This window comes from Schistocerca nitens, chromosome 3, assembly GCF_023898315.1.
Source record: "Schistocerca nitens isolate TAMUIC-IGC-003100 chromosome 3, iqSchNite1.1, whole genome shotgun sequence".
Classification (NCBI taxonomy): Eukaryota; Metazoa; Arthropoda; class Insecta; order Orthoptera; family Acrididae; genus Schistocerca; species Schistocerca nitens.
The window spans coordinates 908,841,602-908,860,953 of record NC_064616.1 but is presented as its reverse complement, the minus strand read 5'-3'; the positions used below and the strand labels follow the sequence as shown (position 1 = coordinate 908,860,953).

Sequence of the window (19,352 nt, the reverse complement as noted above, 5' to 3'; positions counted from 1 at the left end):
ATAGAACAATACTTCAGTATTCTGCTAGATACCCCGTCATATCCATGAGAGTTCTTGGTCTTTAGTGATTTAATTATTAACTCAATCTCCCTCTTGTCACTATCATGGAGGAGCATTTCAGGAAACAGTCTCGGAACACTTTTTTCTAAGAGCGCTATATGATTCCCTGTTGGAATTAGGTTTCTATTTAGTTCACCTGCTATATTCAGAAAGTGATTATTAAATACTGTACATATATGCGACTTATCAGTAACACGGACATTCCCACTACGCACTGATTCTATATCCTCGACCTGTCTCTGCAGACCAGCAACTTCCTTTACGACTGACCATATGGTTTTAATTTTATCCTGAGACTTAGCTATTCTATCTGCATACCACGTACTTTTTGCCTTCCTAATAACATTTTTAAGCACCTTACAATACTGTTTGTAATGGGCTGCTGCATTTAGATTTTGACTGTTTCTAACGTTTTGATATAATTGCCACTTTGTTCTACAAGATATTCTTATCCCTCTAGTCAGCCACCCAGGCTGCCTGTTTGTGCTAGTACCCTGTTTTAAACGTTGTAACGGAAAGCAACTTTCAAAGAGCATGAGAAAGGTCTTTAGAAAAGCATTATATTTATCGTTTACTGTCTCAGCGCTATAAACATCTTGCCACTCTTGTTCCTTTATAAGGTTTACAAAGGTCTCTACAGCAACCGGATCAGCTTTCCTGAACAGCTGATGACTATATTTAACACGAGTTGCAGCATAAAAATCTTTTAAAGTTAAAATTTGCGCATCATGATCTGAAAGGCCATTCACCTTTTTTCTAACAGAATGCCCTTCTAGTAATGAGGAATGAACAAAAATGTTGTCTATGGTTGTTCTACTGTTCCCTTGCACTCTCGTTGGAAAGAATACGGTTTGCATAAGATTATATGAATTAAAGAGGTCTACCAGCATCCTCTTCCTTGCACAATCACTTATACAATTAATATTGAAGTCACCACATATAACTAACTTTTTGTATTTCCTATAAAGTGAACCAAGAACCTCCTCTAGCTTTAGCAAAAATGCTGTGAAATCGGAGTCTGGGGATCTATAAATAACAACAGTTACAAGTTTAACTCCGTTAAATTTAACCACACCTGCACAACATTCAAACACCTTTTCAGTGCAGTACTTTGAAACATCAATTGACTCAAATGCGATGCCGTTTTTCACATACATGGCTACTCCCCCACACCGCACTCAAAGAAATTCTGTTAGTGGCACGGAAGTTAAGGTCCAGTCACTTGTGAATGAGACAGTAACAATCTGAGGGCAGCAAAGCAAAAGCTGATATGCTTAACTCAGTTTTCTAATGTTCCTTTAGAAAGGAAAACCCAGAAGAACTGCTGCAATTTAATCCTCATACCACAGAAAAGATGAGTGAAATAACTGAGTACCAGTGGTACTGAGAAACAGCTGAAATTGTTAAAACTGAACAAACTTCCAAGGCCCAAAGGAATCCCTGTAAGATTCTATCTAGACTGAATTTGCAGCCAAGTTATCCTCTCTTCTAACTATAATCCATCATGGATCCCTCAACCAAAAAACCATACCCAGTAGCTGGAAGAAAGCACAGGTCACGCCCGTTTACAAGAAGGGTAACTGAAATGATCCACAAAACTACCATCCAATATTCTTTACATCAATTAGTTATAGATTCTTAGAACATACTCTGAGCTTAAACATAATGAGGTACTGCATCTAGAACAAAACCATCTCCTCCACGCAAATTGGCACAGATTCCAAAAACATCGATCACGCAAAACTGAACTCTCTTTTTCTCACATGACACTGAAAGCTTTGGATCAAGGCAGTCAGGTAGATGAAGTATTTCTTGATTTCCGAAAAGCATTTTAATCAGTACCACATCTACACTTATTGTCAGAAGTATAATCATATGGGGTATCAAGCAAAATTTGTGACTGAACTAAGGACTTTTTGATACGGAGGGCGCAGCACGTATTTTGAATGGAGAGTCAGCATCAGATGTAGAATTAAGTTTGGGTGTGTCCCAGCAAAGTGTACTGGGGGCCTTGCTGTTCACGTTGTATGTTACTGACCTTGTTGACAATATTAATAGTAAGATCAGACTTTTTGAAGATGGTGCTGTTATCTGTAATTACGTACTGCCTGAAAGAAGGTGCATAAATATTCAGCGAGACATTTATAAGATTCGAAGTGGTGCAAAGATAGACAACTTGGTTTAAATGTTCCTAAATGTAAAATTGTGCATTTAAAAAAAAAAAAAACCATACAAATACCTGGGTGGCTCAGTTGTGGGTAAAGTAGCTGGTAGACTTCGCACTTCCCCAGTATACTGCAAATAAATCAGTCTACAAAAGAGACTGCTTACAAATCATTTGTACGATCCATTCTAGATTATTGCTCCAACGTGTAGGACCCATACGACATAGGACTAAGAGGGGATAAGGGGATACTAAATGTACACAGAGAAGGGTAGCAGGAGGTCACAGATTTGTTTGATCCACAGGAGGGTGCCACAGAGATGCTTAAGAAGCATAACTGGCAGACTTTGAGATAGATGTGACTATCCTGAGAAAGCCTACCTACAATGTTTCAGAAACCAGCTTTAAATGATGACTTTAGCAATATACTACAACCTTCTACATATTGCTCCCCCAAGTATTGTGAGGGCAACATTAGATTAATTACAGTGTGCACAGAGGTATTTTAATGAATTACAGCATGCACAGAGGTATTCCATTCGTCCCGTGCTCCGTACGTAAATGGAATGTGAAGAAACCCTATTAGGGAACAATGGGACGTACCACTTCACTGTGGTTTGCAGATGTGAGCCCTGGCTAATTTAAGCATGTGTGTTTGTATAAATAAAAGAATAAAAATTTTTACAACTGAAATATACTAAAATAACAATATTAAATAATTCATATATTCAACAAGTTACATTGTTTTAGGAACTTACCTTCTGAAGAATTACTGCAGTGGCTTCTACACTTTTATTCACTTCATGACTGTCACTCTTCAAAAACATGTTGACAGGCAAGGAGTTTTTTCTGTCTCCTGTTTCCTTGTGTTTGTTCGAATGTGCACAGCTGGTAAGAGCTGCTTGCCCCATAGAAATTTTTATGGCATTATTGCCCCATTTACACACAGCATCTGTGTCAACATTTCCTCTCTTGACCCATAGAAACTTTTGACCCACAGAAAATTGACTTCATAAGATGCCTGGTATACAGTAGTACCTTTTAACTTTCCCATGATGGTATCGAAAATATTGTCCACATTTTATAGTAAATCTGGACAATAACTCGAATTGTATACCAACGACTGAACTTCACATTAACATTCATAGATACTAACAAGGCATCTAATCTGACTAAGCAGAACAGAATGGAATGGTTATATTGCATTACCTTTCATTCTTATTTCATTAGCTTGCAATTAAAAAAAAAATTTAAAAAATTATATTTGTGTGTAAACAAATTAACAGTACACATTAGGCGCATGATTTTGGGACGTGTGCACAGTCCAACTATTTATGTGCTCCAGCTCTGCTGCATGCCTTGTTATTTACATCAGGGTCAGCCTTATTTTGTCAACTTTGGAAGTCATGTTGTGAAAAGTAACAAAAACACAAAAGAAAATTTTTTGTTCCTGTTTTAATACTTAGGACTAGCATGCGCAGGTGATTTGTGCCACTGTGGCCGTGTACCCACATAATGGATAAGAGTGACAATATACGGAGATGTGCACATGTTACGACATGACAGTCGGATGACACGTTTGTCCACCAACTCATGAACAAGCTGGAGACAAAACTGTCACTGCGTTGCGTGCACGCATGGGTGACACTTTCCATGCATTCTCCACTTCCCATATGGTTGCCGACTGTCAGCACAGTGGGCCATATAAATAAAACGAAAAATGCACTTCATTCTCGGAATTTTTTATGAATAAAGTGTGCCTAAGAATACACTTCACCTGAGACTGAATGAAAGAACACCAGGAAAATTAATAACTGCTTAATTACAAACCTTGAGACATTTCTCGTGACAAAACAGCACAGGTGACCGCATAGCAAGCGCACAATGGTGCGTCATATTTAACCAAAATTACCTTGTGTTAGAAAACTAGCAGTTCCAGTTTGGAGTAGATGAAAATGGGATTTTGTTTGCATTGCGTGTTCACCTAACTTCAGTACCAAAAAAAGTTTCCCGCACGTTGAAAATTCGGTATCATCAGAAAGCACATTTTCGTAAACTGTCCATATAGTGTCTTAATAATTTGTTGCGCCACATAAAACTAAAATCGAAACATAGTGCAACTCTTCTAGAACACACTGATGCCAATTCCATAACTGCACACTGAGTTTGTTTATTTGAGGGAGTTTAATGAAATTTCTGTCAATAATGTTAACATGCGAAGTAGTTCATCAAAACTTTCGACACACATTAGAAAATATTGAAAAAAATTCTTTGGATGCTGTCAAAGTGTATGAAATATTGTATAAAACTTTCCACTTATTAGGCTGCCACTCCAATGACAGTGTACCCAATATTCTTTTTTATATTTTCTTTCACGTCTAGCGAGTTTTCAATAACAATGGCCTCCTCTTCCTAACCCATATGGTGCTGGTCTCTTAGATAGCTGCCATTACCCATTGACTAGCTAAAATAAGTGATTTCTTGTAAGTTACAACTCGTGTGTATAAATATGTTGGAATTTCACAACATTTTTAGGTTCATTGTACTTTCTACTTTAAATATGCATGTTTTGGTATTGCTAGTATTAAAATTGACTACACAGATGAAAACTTCAATTTAATACTAATAATCAGAGAAAAAAATTGAAAAGAAGTTCTAGTACTGGAATACATACGCAAACACACGATCTTTATGTTTAATTTCCTTTACAGCTAATTTATGTCTACAGAAACACACAAAATCAAAGCAAAATTTAGCATTCACAGAGGAGTACAGTGTGATACAAACAGATACAATGAGGGATACACAGTCCAACTTTACATTCACTGGACTCATATGCTGTGATTCAGTTCTGATGTACCTGCCAAGAATCCTTTAGAACAACACAATCTGTGAAAATAATATGATAAACTTATGCAGCAACTCATCTTCAAAAAGTCTAGAACTACTGCTATTTTCAGATGACATGTAATTTAAAATCATCGTCAAATGGTTCCTTTCCATCATCTACAGATTAGTCAAGGACTTTGTAAATCACTAACTCCAAACTTTTCTCCTCCTCAATGCACATTTTGCAACAAAATCAGCTCAAAACCACACAAAACACTCAGAACAGACAACTTGAATGTCAGCTAACGCCCACGAAGCAAGAGACAATAAGGAAGGTTTCAAAACTGAAGAATTTTTGCACCAATACTGCTACTGCCATCTAGCAATCACAACAGAAACTACAAAGTGTGCAGAGCTCACGGAAGTTTGAGGGAGCTGTAAATAAACATTCAACACTGCGGAGAATCATAGTAACTGGCTTGACGTAATAAAATGTCTGCCTGCACATTTCCTTCTCACAAAAGTGCTGTAATAATAGTATGTCATCCCCATGCTAAGTGCTAATAAGTAAAGAAAATATTGACTTTGTGTGTTTGGGGGGAAGGGGGGGGGGCAGGGGGGGGAGAGGTCTATTAATTCCTCAAATTTTAGTGCCAAAATAATGACTAAACACTTTGTACACATGACAGTGAAGCAACCATGATGTTCTCATAGGTTAGTCAACATTAAGACTAAAAATTCATAATATTCAAACACGTGAGAAATAAACTCTGTTGCTAAAATAGCTGTCTGTGTGACATGGGAACAAGTCACTTGTGCAGCAACTTTTAAATTCGTTTAATTTTGGGGCTTCCTACAGTCAAACTTCCTTGAAGTAAACATTTTCTTATTCACAAGATTGCAGTGAATTTTTGTTAAGATAAAATTAGAAAATTGATTTTTTGACACTCATTTATGTACCAGTCCACTTAGTGTTTGCTAAGTTAATGTGCCACTTCAGCAGCTTCCATATTTATACTTACACACTACAAAATTATGCAGTTTAAGTGTTGCAAGACATTAAAGAGTTCTTCAACACTAGTCACTTTTAGTGTACTTTGTTCTGCTCACATGTTGAGGCAAGTAGCATTATTAGCAGCTCAACATAGTACCCTCACCTGTCTACTCATTTTAGATTTTATAATGAAAAGTGTGTGAAATACTGCGAAGTATGTTAGATACGGCACGCAAACAGAGATCAGGCTATGCTGCAGGTAAGTCTGTCACCACAGCCCACAGCCTTTATCTCATATTCACTATTTTATTCTCTCCCCTTGGGAGACTGTATAGCAAAGAAATCAAATTAATCCAAAAACACTTCAAAAATGGCTTTAGCTATACTTCATTTGTCCAGCACAGCTAGCAGCATGACGAAGCGTATGGTGACCCTAGCAGCTAGGTTGTACTTCTAACTGTTCTTGGTTCTATGAAGTGTATATGGCAAACACTTCTAAAAAACAATGCTTAAACCGAGCTAAAGCTATTAAAATTAAACATAATCACAAAAATTATAAGTAATGAATAATGAAATCCAACCTTGACAGGGATCATCCTCAAAATTATTTTCCAACTGCAGATCCATTTTCAGCTTTTCAGTCACCACTGACAGATCTAAACCTTCACCAATGACACACTGACCCATCCCTGTAGCGAGATCATCATCCAGAAAGTCAGCAGGTTCTATTTTGTGGGACGTAATTTTCAGATTCGTCAAATCTGGAAAATTAAATTATGCCATTCATCACAACAGTCTACCTTTAATATTACACAAACAAATTACTGACACCAATAAGAATTTTGTATGCATAAACTTTTAACTGCAACCACAGCACAGGCACTAATATGTATGACTATACTATTATTATTATTATTATTATTATTATTATTATTATTATCATCCTCTCTTTTCTCAGACGTTATGTCTGGTCAAAAATGGAAAGTCACGCGGACCTTGATCAAGCGTGACTTCCTTTTAACTGTACGGTATATGTTATATTGTATTTAGGAACGTTCGGGTAATTGAACATGTATCAATAATTACGGATTTCTGTAGTTGTATATATAAGTTTGGATGTAGCTGTATTGCATTGATGTACTGGTGGATATTGTGTGGTATGACTCCTGTAGTTGATAGTATAATTGGTATAATGTCAACTTTATCCTGATGCCACATGTCTTTGACTTCCTCAGCCAGTTGGATGTATTTTTCAATTTTTTCTCCTGTTTTCTTTTGTATATTTGTTGTATTGGGTATGGATATTTCGATTAATTGTGTTAATTTCTTCTTTTTATTGGTGAGTATGATGTCAGGTTTGTTATGTGGTGTTGTTTTATCTGTTATACTGGTTCTGTTCCAGTGTAATTTGAATTCATCATTCTCCAGTACATTTTGTGGTGCATACTTGTATGTGGGAACGTGTTGTTTTATTAGCTTATGTTGTAAGGCAAGCTGTTGATGTATTATTTTTGCTACATTGTCATGTCTTCTGGGGTATTCTGTATTTGCTAGTATTGTACACCCGCTTGTGATGTGATCTACTGTTTCTATTTGTTGCTTGCAAAGTCTGCATTTATCTGTTGTGGTATTGGGACCTTTAATAATATGCTTGCTGTAATATCTGGTGTTTATTGTTTGATCCTGTATTGCAATCATGAATCCTTCTCTTTCACTGTATATATTGCCTTTTCTTAGCCATGTGTTGGATGCGTCTTGATCAATGTGTGGCTGTGTTAGATGATACGGGTGCTTGCCATGTAGTGTTTTCTTTTTCCAGTTTACTTTCTTCGTATCTGTTGATGTTATGTGATCTAAAGGGTTGTAGAAGTGGTTATGAAATTGCAATGGTGTAGCCGATGTATTTATATGAGTGATTGCTTTGTGTATTTTGCTAGTTTCTGCTTGTTCTCGAAAGAACTTCCTTAAATTGTCTACCTGTCCATAATGTAGGTTTTTTATGTCGATAAATCCCCTTCCTCCTTCCTTTCTGCTTAATGTGAATCTTTCTATTGCTGAATGTATGTGATGTATTCTATATTTGTGGCATTGTGATCGTGTAAGTGTATTCAGTGCTTCTAGGTCTGTGTTACTCCATTTCACAACTCCAAATGAGTAGGTCAATATTGGTATAGCATAAGGATTTATAGCTTTTGTCTTGTTTCTTGCTGTCAATTCTGTTTTCTGTATTTTTGTTAGTCTTTGTCTATATTTTTCTTTTAGTTCTTCTTTAATATTTGTATTATCTATTCCTATTTTTTGTCTGTATCCTAGATATTTACAGGCATCTGTTTTTTCCATCGCTTCTATGCAGTTGCTGTGGTTATCCAATATGTAATCTTCTTGTTTAGTGTGTTTTCCCTTGACTATGCTATTTTTCTTACATTTGTCTGTTCCAAAAGCCATATTTATATCATTGCTGAATACTTCTCTTATCTTTAGTAATTGGTTGAGTTGTTGATTTGTTGCTGCCAGTAGTTTTAGATCATCCACGTATAGCAAATGTGTGATTTTGTGTGGGTATGTTCCAGTAATATTGTATCCATAATTTGTATTATTTAGCATGTTGGATAGTGGGTTCAGAGCAAGGCAGAACCAAAAAGGACTTAATGAGTCTCCTTGGTATATTCCACGCTTTACCTGTATTGGCTGTGATGTGATATTATTGGAATTTGTTTGGATATTAAGTGTGGTTTTCCAATTTTTCATTACTATGTTTACTAACTGTATCAATTTGGGATCTACTTTGTATATTTCCAATATTTGTAGTAACCATGAGTGGGGTACACTATCAAAAGCTTTTTGGTAATGAATGTATGCATAGTGTAGGGTCCTTTGTTTAGTTTTAGCTTGGTATGTCACCTCTGCATCTCTTATCAGTTGCTCTTTACATCCTCGTGCTTCTTTGCAACAGCCTTTTTGTTCTTCATATATAATTCTGTTCTGTGTTGTAGGTGTCAATAATTTCTGTGTAATGACTGAAGTTAATATTTTGTATGTTGTTGGTAGGCATGTTATGGGGCGATACTTAGCTGGGTTTGCTGTGTCTGCTTGATCTTTAGGTTTCAGATAAGTTATTCCATGTGTAAGTGTATCATGGGTCTGCAATGCAACTGTTAAATAATTTAGTTAGCTGTGAATGTGTTGAGGTGAACTTCTTTAGCCAGAAATTTGCTATTTTATCTTTTCCAGGGGCTTTCCAATTGTGAGTAGAATTAATTGCTTGGGGGACTTCATGTTGCAAAATTATCACTTCAGGCATTTGTGGTATCAACTTGTATGTGTGTGTTTCTGCTTGTATCCACCGTGCATGCCTGTTATGTTGTACCGGGTTTGACCACATGTTGCTCCAGAAGTGTTCCATGTCTGTTATGTTTGGTGGATTGTCTATTTTAATGTGTGGATTGTCTATTTTAATGTGTGTGTTATCTATTGTCTGGTAAAATTTCTTTTTGTTTGTGTTGAATGTTTGGTTCTGTTTCCTTCTATTTTCACTTTTTTTGTATCTTCTAAGTCGTTTGGCCAATGCTTGTAATTTCTGCTTCTTTTCATCTAATTGCTCTATCGCTTCTTGTGAGATTTTACCTAACCTTTTTCGTTTTTTTTTTTTTTCTCTGACATTTCATTTCTTATAAATTGTGTTAGCTGTCCGATGTCTTTTCTCAGTTTTTCTATTCTGACCTGTAGCCTGTGTAGCCATGCTGGTTTTGTGGGTTTCTTCTGTGTGTTGGTTGGTTCTGATCTCTGCCTCGTGTGTATATTTAGTGTAGTGAGTGCTCCTATATAAACCAGTAGTTGTAACTCTTCCATAGTTGTGTTTTCATTTATTTTGTTGTGTACGATTGTGTTGATAGTTTTTATTGTTTCGACTTGTGGGTTATTTGGCGGTCTATGCAAGAATGGTCTAATGTCTGTATTTGTGTCTTTGTATTCTATATATGTCAGCTGAAATTTTTCTTCTATATCTAACATGTGTGTCACTTCGTGTTCTATTTGTGCTTGTTCTCGTGGCTGTCTTAAGATTTTGTTTTCCTCTGATTGTTTAATTGATGCGTGTTGTTCTTTGTATGTTTGCTCTGGGGTGTTTGAGTCCATTACTGTATTTTCTTCTTCTTCTGATTGCACATTATTTTGTTCCAGTATTTGTTGTACTTGTTGTTTGATGTTTTCTAATTCTGAATGGGGTATCCTGTTATTTTTTATTATTACACGGATCTGATCAGCTAGTCGTTGTTCTGTTAAAAATTTTAATTCTGGGTATCTGGTAATAACTGTTGTGTATACTTGTGATCTGTATCCAGTTGTGTTGGTTCCTAGGTTTGTTGCTTGGTAATAACAGAACATGAGGTGTCGATTAACTTCATCTGACCATCTCATCCTCTGCCTTTGTTTTCCTTCTAGGGTGGTTGCAGGAAGCATATCCTGCAAAACACCTCTATTTGGATTTAAATCATTTTCCATTTGGCTAGCAGTGTCCTTACCATTGTGGGCGGGCATAGGGTTCAAGCGTCGTCCCCGACCATGACGGCGCTTGTCCGAGGCTTCTTTAGTTCTGTCCTGAACCAACTAATCACACTAAAAGGGGGGTTAGCCCTATTAGTAGTTTGTTGTTTTCGTCGCCTTTTACGACTGGCAGAACATACCGGAGGCCTATTCTTTTCCCGGGCCTCCAAGGGGTTATTATTATTATTATTATTATTATTATTATTATTCTTTACTTTCTCAGACGTTAAGTCTGGTTAAAAATGGAAAGTGACGCGGACCTTGATCAGGCGTCACTTCCTTTTAACTGTATGGTATGTGTTATATTGCATTTAGGAACTTTCGGGTAATTGAACATGTATCAATAATTACTGATTTCTGTAGTTGTATATATACGTTTGGATGTAGCTCTATTGCATTGATGTACTGGTGGATATTGGTGGTATGACTCCTGTAGTTGATAGTATAATTGGTATGATGTCAACTTTATCCTGATGCCACATGTCTTTGACTTCCTCAGCCAGTTGGATGTATTTTTCAATTTTTTCTCCTGTTTTCTTTTGTATATTTGTTGTATTGGGTATGGATATTTCGATTAGTTGTGTTAATTTCTTCTTTTTATTGGTGAGTATGATGTCAGGTTTGTTATGTGGTGTCATTTTATCTGTTACAACGGATCTGTTCCAGTATAATTTGTATTCATCATTCTCCAGTACATTTTGTGGTGCATACTTGTATGTGGGAACGTGTTGTTTTATTAGTTTATGTTGTAAGGCAAGCTGTTGATGTATTATTTTTGCTACATTGTCATGTCTTCTGGGGTATTCTGTATTTGCTAGTATTGTACATCCGCTTGTGATGTGATCTACTGTTTCTATTTGTTGTTTATTATTATTATTATTATTATTATTATTATTATTATTATTATTGAGTGGTTTAGGTGCTAAAAAGCAAGGTCATCAGCACCCTTGAATGAAATAGAAACACAGGCAGTGAAAATCTATTAGAAACAACAAATTTTAAAGCTAAATTTTAATGACAAATAAAATTTAAGGTACCACACTAACATTTTGAGATTCATAGAATACCAAGTACAAAATGCAGATAAAAGAAGGCAGAATAACTAGATAGGATTATGAATAAAATACCAGAACAGACACAGTAAAAAAAAATGGGACATATTACTGTGGCTGAGTGACAGTGACCAAGCCATTCTGCAACACATTAAAATCCCACACACAGTATTTTGGGAAGGAATCCCTATCTCTCACAAAACCTTACAACATGAACCATACTCGCCTCAGTGTGTTAAAATAGAGGGTACGTCCAGAGCGAGAGACAGATCTCCCCTCAGATCATCATAGACTGTCCAGTCACATTAATGCAACCATGTCAAAAGCCTGAATAACCACTTTTCGCAGTGCAGACCATTGCAAGACATAGAGGAAGAGAGTCAGTGAGGTTGTGGAAGGTACAGATGGGGATGTGGAGCCTTGTCGACTCGATGCCATGGTCAGCTGCACTAGATTACATGGATGAGGATGCATGGGGTGAACAACCTGATCAAGGAGGTCCCACATATCTCTGAGTTTAAACCCGGGGACTTTAGTGGCCACAGGAGAACGGCGCTCTTTAACCACATACGTACACTGCAAGCTGTGTGACAGGTTGCCTTCCACAATGACAGGGACACCTGGTGAATGACACAAAAATGTTCGCCAGATCATGACGATCCCTCCTCCGGCCTGAACCCTTCCAACGATTGTTGCAGGATGTTAGCTCTCAGACATTTCACGTGACACACGCCAATGGCCTTCCATCCGATGGAGCGTAGTATGCGATTCATCAGGGAAAGGCCACTGTCACTGCTCAGTGGACACCCAGTTGCAGTACTTGCAGGCAAATTCCAGTCAACAACACTCGGCAAGGGTGCATGAGTCAGGTGCCTGCTGTGTAGGACCATACGCAGTAACATTCACTCAATGGCCATTGAGGAAACACTGTTGGTTCATCTGGGCAGTCATATGCTCAACAGTTGCGTGTCTGTTCACCCATACACATCTCCACAGCCGTCGCTCATCCCTGTCACCTATGGCCCGTGGCGCACCAGTCTCCTCAGTGTCCGCTTTGGTAGTGTCATTTTACCATGCATGGTATACTTTAACCATGGTGGCACATGAACAGTTTACAAACTTAGCCATTTCAGAAATACTCCGAGAGCCCTATCCTAAAACAAAGTCAGAGAACATGACAGAGCAGACAAGAAAGTCCCCCTGCTTAGGTCCATCAGTCTAAACATTAATAATTAATTTATAGAAAATGGACTACTGTTTTAAGCCCCTGTTGACTGCCCTCACCCTAAGGGTGAGCTGCAAAAAGCATCTGTAATCAAGCTGGAATTGCATGAAGGCTTTATAAATGTGGACTAGACATATGCTGCAGGCTCCTTAAGACCTATGACTAACCCACTGAGGATGAGTAAATCCCTGAAGCATTGTAATTTCAGTTCTTTAAGGTGTGGCAGCCATGTTGGTCTCCATCAAAACTGAGACCCAGATATTGCACATTTTCCTGTGAATGTGAGGATAGTAGCCCCCGGTTTTAAAACAGATAAATTAAAAAAAGCAGGGGCAATTAAAATAAACTTAAACTGTTTCCTCCAAGGAGAACTTGGAATCTGTGGTATTTGACAATCTGGCGATCGGGGGGAGTGGGCAAATGCAACTGTTGAGTAATTGTCGCAAGATTGAAGGATACATAGAAAATCGAAAAGTTGTCCACGAACAAGGAACACTGTACAGGACTTTGCACCATAGACATAATACTGTTTATCATGACGGCAAACGTAATTACACTTAAAATATTCTCTTGGGGGCCATCGTTCTCCTGCTTAAAATGCTTAGAATATTCTCGACACTGTATCTAAAATACCTTTCCAAGAGGAAGGAATTTACGAGAGTGGAAACCCCACTCATAGAGCTGCAACAAAATATTATTCACGTAAGTAGTATTGTAGACCTTTTCCAAATCTAAGAATACTCTGACGAAGTGTTGTTTATGTAGGAAAGCTTGTTGAAATGCACGGTCAAGTTACTGAGTGTGGAGCAACACCTCCTGAACTTGCAGTGGGAGTGTCTTAGCAGTGTCCTGGTTTCAAGTATCCACACTAGGACCAGTTGATGGTACACTTCAATGTCTTTCCCACGCAGCTAATGAGACTGACACTGTGATAACTACTGGGGTAGTAGGATCCTTCTCTAGTTTTAAAATTGGTATTAAAATAGTTTCTTTCCACAAGTTGGGAAATAATCCTATCACTCAAATTTCATTAAATAATTGACGAAGGACCTCTTCAGCTGCTTTAAACACATGTACGTTATCGGGTCATGGTGGGGCACAGTATCACAAGCTATGGTCAACATAGAATCCAACTCCAAAGAGAGAAAGGTTGGTTGTAGTACTCCATGTTGGTGAAACAGAAATCGCAACAAACCCTTCCCTGTGCGGCGGTGGGACACATACCTTTAACGAAACACCACTGACACAGTGAGCTTTACCCTCTGTACAACTTTGGAAATGATACTGTATCCCACTTGACACTCGCACCTCTCCATCCTGTTTTCCTTCTTGAGAATGAATTATCGCGAGTGAGAAACTGCAGCTGCAGGTTGTGTTCCATAGCTACAATGCTCTACTTTAAAAATTAAAACTTTTATAAAAAAATTCTTAGTCTTTCATGTTTAATCACAGCAGACCTTAATTTCAGAAATACTTTTACTTTTTAGTTAAGTATCTCTCTCCACATAAGAAAGATAGTTTTTTCTTCAATTGGCTGGAAGTGGAAGAGTGGATAGCTCAAATTCATCAATAAATTCAAGCTACACATGCCAATTACATCTAGGATTGCAATGAAAGATTCCTTCACATATAATGAGATTTGTGTCAACAGCTATATAAAGATGCAGAACTGGAGTCCTCCTGCAGTAGCTGAGTGGTCAGTGCAACAATGTCAATCCTAAGGGCCCGGGATCGATTCCCGGCTGAGTCAGAGATTTTCTCCGCTCAGGGACTGGGTGTTGTGTTGTCCTACTCATCACCATTCCATCCCCATAGATGCGCAAGTCGCCTAAGTGGCGTCAAATTGAAAGACTTACAACCGGCGAACGGTCTACCCGATGGGAAGCCCTAGTCACACAATATTTACATTTTTATATACCTGCAAGGAGTCCTTTTTGCAGTGTGCCTTTTTTATCTTGACTATGTCTGAAGTTCTCCAACCATTGTAGAAACAACTGCTTTTCAGAAAGAAGTTGTTAGAATATGGATAAGAAGATATCAAGGGAGAGGTGAAAAAGGCCTTTGTACTCACTAAAATGCATAAATGTGTAAAACCACCACCACTGACAAGTATTAAGAATACTTTGGTGTCAACTGCTAACGTGGACAGAAAACAATCTGAGAGTGAGTGAAATGACTGGGTTTCCTAAACCAAATTACTACATTTCCTCATGAAGAATCTCACACAGTGTTCTGTCTCCTAAGCTTCCCAGTTGGCAAGCACTTCTGAGACTTGAGGTTATGGTCTTATCATTGAATAGTAAGTGATGACTCACTAGCTTTGCCATAGAGCCTAGAGAATGGTTCTGTTCTGTTCTGTTAGCCCCAGCTGAAAGTATGATACTTGTTGCATGGTGTACAGTGTCCAACATCTTTAAGTGTAACATTTGGACTGAATCATAAATAATACAACCACAGTCCAGGTGGAAACGGATAAATGCTTCATATCAGTGGACCTTTCATTGCATCAGCTACACCGTTAATAACAATGGTGAAGAGGGAGAAACTTTAAATGTTCCCCTGAGGGACACCATTCTCTTGTATAAAATTGCTTCAGAGTGTTTGTGTACCCAGTAACGCAATGATACTTCTGCAAGGGAAGTTTTTAATATAATTGGGTATCTTTCATGGAAGTTGCTTTCATGAAGGTGATGAGTACATTGTACCTACATGTAATGTTATAAGTTTCTTCAATATCAAAGAATATTCACTTATGGTACTTTTTGTACATGAAAGTTTCCGATAAAGCCACCTCGAGTAATCACATTATCTAGTGTTCGACAAGAGTTCCTGGACCCAAATGGAAAATGGCTCATGAGTTTCTTCCTTTCTAATAGCCAATACGCAGCCTGTGGGATCAACATTACGGTAACTGCTTGTGGAGGTGCTATCCTCCCCTCTTGTATGAGGGCTATCATCATGGCTTGCTTCCATAAAAATTATATACAATAGTATCTGGTCTTTGACTGTAGCAGAAGACAATGCATTTACAAATTCTCACACAGAGAAGGAACAGTTACATTATTCTAATCTGTGAGAAGCAAAGTTCAACTGTGCCCACTTTGCAGCTTCCTTCCAATGTACGACTGTGACATTTTTGTTGCCATGAGACATTGCACTATGGAAATGCAGCTTTTGGAAACAAACTTCACATTGTCTTCATTTTATCTATGTACATTTCATTCTTGCTACTCGTTTCTGGTGTCTTAGCCTCACTTTCACACAAGAATGAAAGAAAAATCAAGTAAAGAAAGCTGTGAAATGCCTATTTCCAAAACAAACATTTAATAAGTTATGGACCACCCACTGAAATTCTCCTTGAAAGGTAATGGAGAATATCATGATGAAAGCAACAGAAACAATTCACCATTACTTGTACTACATCTACATGGCTACTCTGCAAATCACACTTAAATGCCTGGCAGACGGTTCACTGAACCATCTTCACACTAATTGTCTACTATTCCATTCTCGAACAGTGTGCACAAAAAATGAAAACCTATATCTTTTTTTTTTCTTCAATATATAAAAAAGTTAACAGTCAAGTGGCTGCCCAAGTTTAATGCAAAAACCTTAACCAGGTTTCGATACCACTAATGGTGTCTTCTTCAGAAGAAAGTCACCTATAATGATTAAATCTATTATAAAATAAATATCTAAAATACTTAATACTTGACCACATTGAAAAGGAGAACACAGAATAAAACTGGTGCTTACATAAATTACATGATGTTAAAATTGTAAATGTACATGGAGATCCAAGCGACACCAGTCAAACAGCAGAAAATGATAATATATGATATAAGGATCACTTGCTAGGAAGAAAGGTACTAATGTTCATGATCATGGTTTCACAAAGCATTTATTAATATCAGCACACAATCCTAAGAGTACAGGACATGATGATTCTACATAGAGCCAAGAAAGAGTGGAAACTTTCTCTCTTGGAAAAACTTGATCTTTATACATATGGTTAACAACGATGGCATCATCTTCAATGAACAACTACAGTTATGAAAAAAAGCTTCTTTAACACCTTTAAGACGTTGCTATCAACTTCATGATGCTTTGGTTCTTGTTTTCATTCACTTCTATATCAGAACCGTTGTTTCTCCTTTCCTTTAAGGACTCTGTAGTTGTTACCGTTTGTACACCAGAAGGCGCTGCAAACCACATTCTGTTTTGTAAAGTTTATTAAAGCATATTTCTCCCTTTTTTGCCTGTTGTAACAGCTTTATAAAAAAAGTCCTACTACAGTACATTCCTTATTCTCAGCGCATATTTGTAATTAATCATTTTACTCATTTTGCTACTTCCTGCAAGTCATTTTTATAAAGATTATTTTATTACTTTTGAATCTTTTATAAATCCTGTTTTTACACCACATACATTTATTCCGTTTAAAACATCTAAATGTGTATCACAGTGAGGTATCACAGTAACAGTTACGTATTTCATACATTGGAGCATTTATCACGCTACTAGCACCCATTAAGTGGTGCCTTCTACACCATGTTTACCTGGTCTCTTAACTAGCTGTCAAACATTAAGTCCAATGTCTGCTCTTTTAACAAGCTGTTCTTGTAACAATCTTTATTGTTCCCATGGATGATTCTATTTCATATTTTCTTCTGTTTGACTTGAGATCCTTAGCTCATCACATATATTTACAATTTTAATGTCATGCAATTTATGTATGTACCAGTTTCATTCCACATTCTACTTGTGGATGTGGTCAAGTATTAAGTATTTTAGGTGATTTCCTTCTGAAGGAAATACCATTAGTGATATAGAAACTTGTTTAAGGGTATTACATTAAACTTGCGCACCTGTCGGCTGCAGCCCTTATACACTGGAAATTTATTTATAATTGCTGCTGTCAGCCATGTTTAAAATTGTGACCTATACCTTTCCGCATGAACTCCAATTTCCCTATTTTATTATGATGATTGTTTCTCCCTATGTAGGTCGGCATCAACAAATATTTTTGTATTCTGAGGAGAAAGTTGGTGACAAACTTTATGAGACGATCCCGCCCCAGTGAAAAACTAACTTTGTTTTAATGATTTCCGCTCCAAATCTTGTGTCATGTCCATGACACACTCTTCCATATTTCTTCATAATACAAAATGTGCTGCCCTTATAACTTTCTCGATTTACTCCATTAAATTATCTGGTAAGGATCCTGTACCATGCAGCAGTACTCCAAAATAGGACAGACAAGCATACTGCATATAGTATCTCTAGTAGATCTTTTGTGTCTTCGAAGTGTTCCATCAATAAAACACAGTCTTTGGTTTGCTTTCCCCACAGCTCTTTCTGTGTGTTCTTTCCAATTTAAGTTCTTCATAATTGTAATTCCTAAGTATTTAGTTGAATTTAAGGACTTTATATTTGATTGATTCTTCGTGTGACCGAAGCTTAATGGATTCCTTTCTGCACTCACGTGTATGACCTCACACTTCATTATGTAGGGTCAACTGCCAATTTTTGCACCATACAGATGTCTTGTCTAAATCTTTCTGCAGTTGGTTATTATATTCCAATGACTTTACTACACGATAAATAACAGTATCATCTGCAAACAACCTCACACGGCTGCTCAGATTGTCTCCTAAACCATTTATATAGATAATGAACAGCTAACAGCCTATAATACTACCTTGGGGAACGGCAGAAATCAATTCTGTTTCACTCAATGAATTTCCATCAACTACTATGAACTGGGACCTCTCTCACAGGAAATCACAAATTCAGTTACATAACAGAGACAATATTACATAAGCACGTAATTTCATTATAAGACACTTGTTATGTATGGTGTCAAAAGCATTCTGGAAATCTAGAAATACGGAATCAATTTGAAATCCTTGATAGCACTAAACATTGTGTGTTTAAGGAGCAAGTTGTGTTTCACAAGAATGATGTTTTCTAAATATGTGTTGATTGTGAGTCAATAAACCATTCCCTTCGAGGTAATTCAAAATGTTCAACACAACGTACATTCCAAAATCCTGCTGCATATCAACATTAATGACATGGGCCCGTAATATTACGGGTTACTCCTATTGTCTTTCTCAAATATTGGTGTGACCCCTGCAACTTTCCATTCTTCAGGAACAGATCTTTCGTTGAGTGAGTGGTTGTATAATTTTGTTAAGTATGGAGCTATTGCATCAGCATACACTGAAGGGAACCTTATTGGTGTACAATCTGGACCAGAAGATATGCTTTTATGAGACGACTTAAGTTGCTTCACAACTCTAAGGATACCCACTTCCAAGTTACTCATGTTGTCAGCTGTTCTCAATTTGAATTCAGGACTATTTACATGGTCTTCTTTGGTGAAGGAATTTCGAAAGACTGCATTTAGTAACTCTGCTTTGGCAGCATTGTCATCGATAGTATTTCCATTGCTATTGCGCAGAGGAGATATTGATTATACCT

The 19,352-nt window shown here is 37.3% G+C and overlaps 1 protein-coding gene across 1 annotated transcript in view; it reads right to left on the bottom strand.

Moving 5' to 3' along the window:
• Nucleotides 1–19,352, bottom strand: part of LOC126248968 (condensin complex subunit 2-like) — a 188,135-nt gene that overhangs the window by 65,990 nt on the left and 102,793 nt on the right. The window contains exon 6 of the mRNA XM_049950519.1: nt 6,629–6,808. Within this exon, the coding sequence (XP_049806476.1) occupies nt 6,629–6,808 (180 nt within the window). The remainder of the gene's footprint in view (nt 1–6,628; nt 6,809–19,352) is intronic.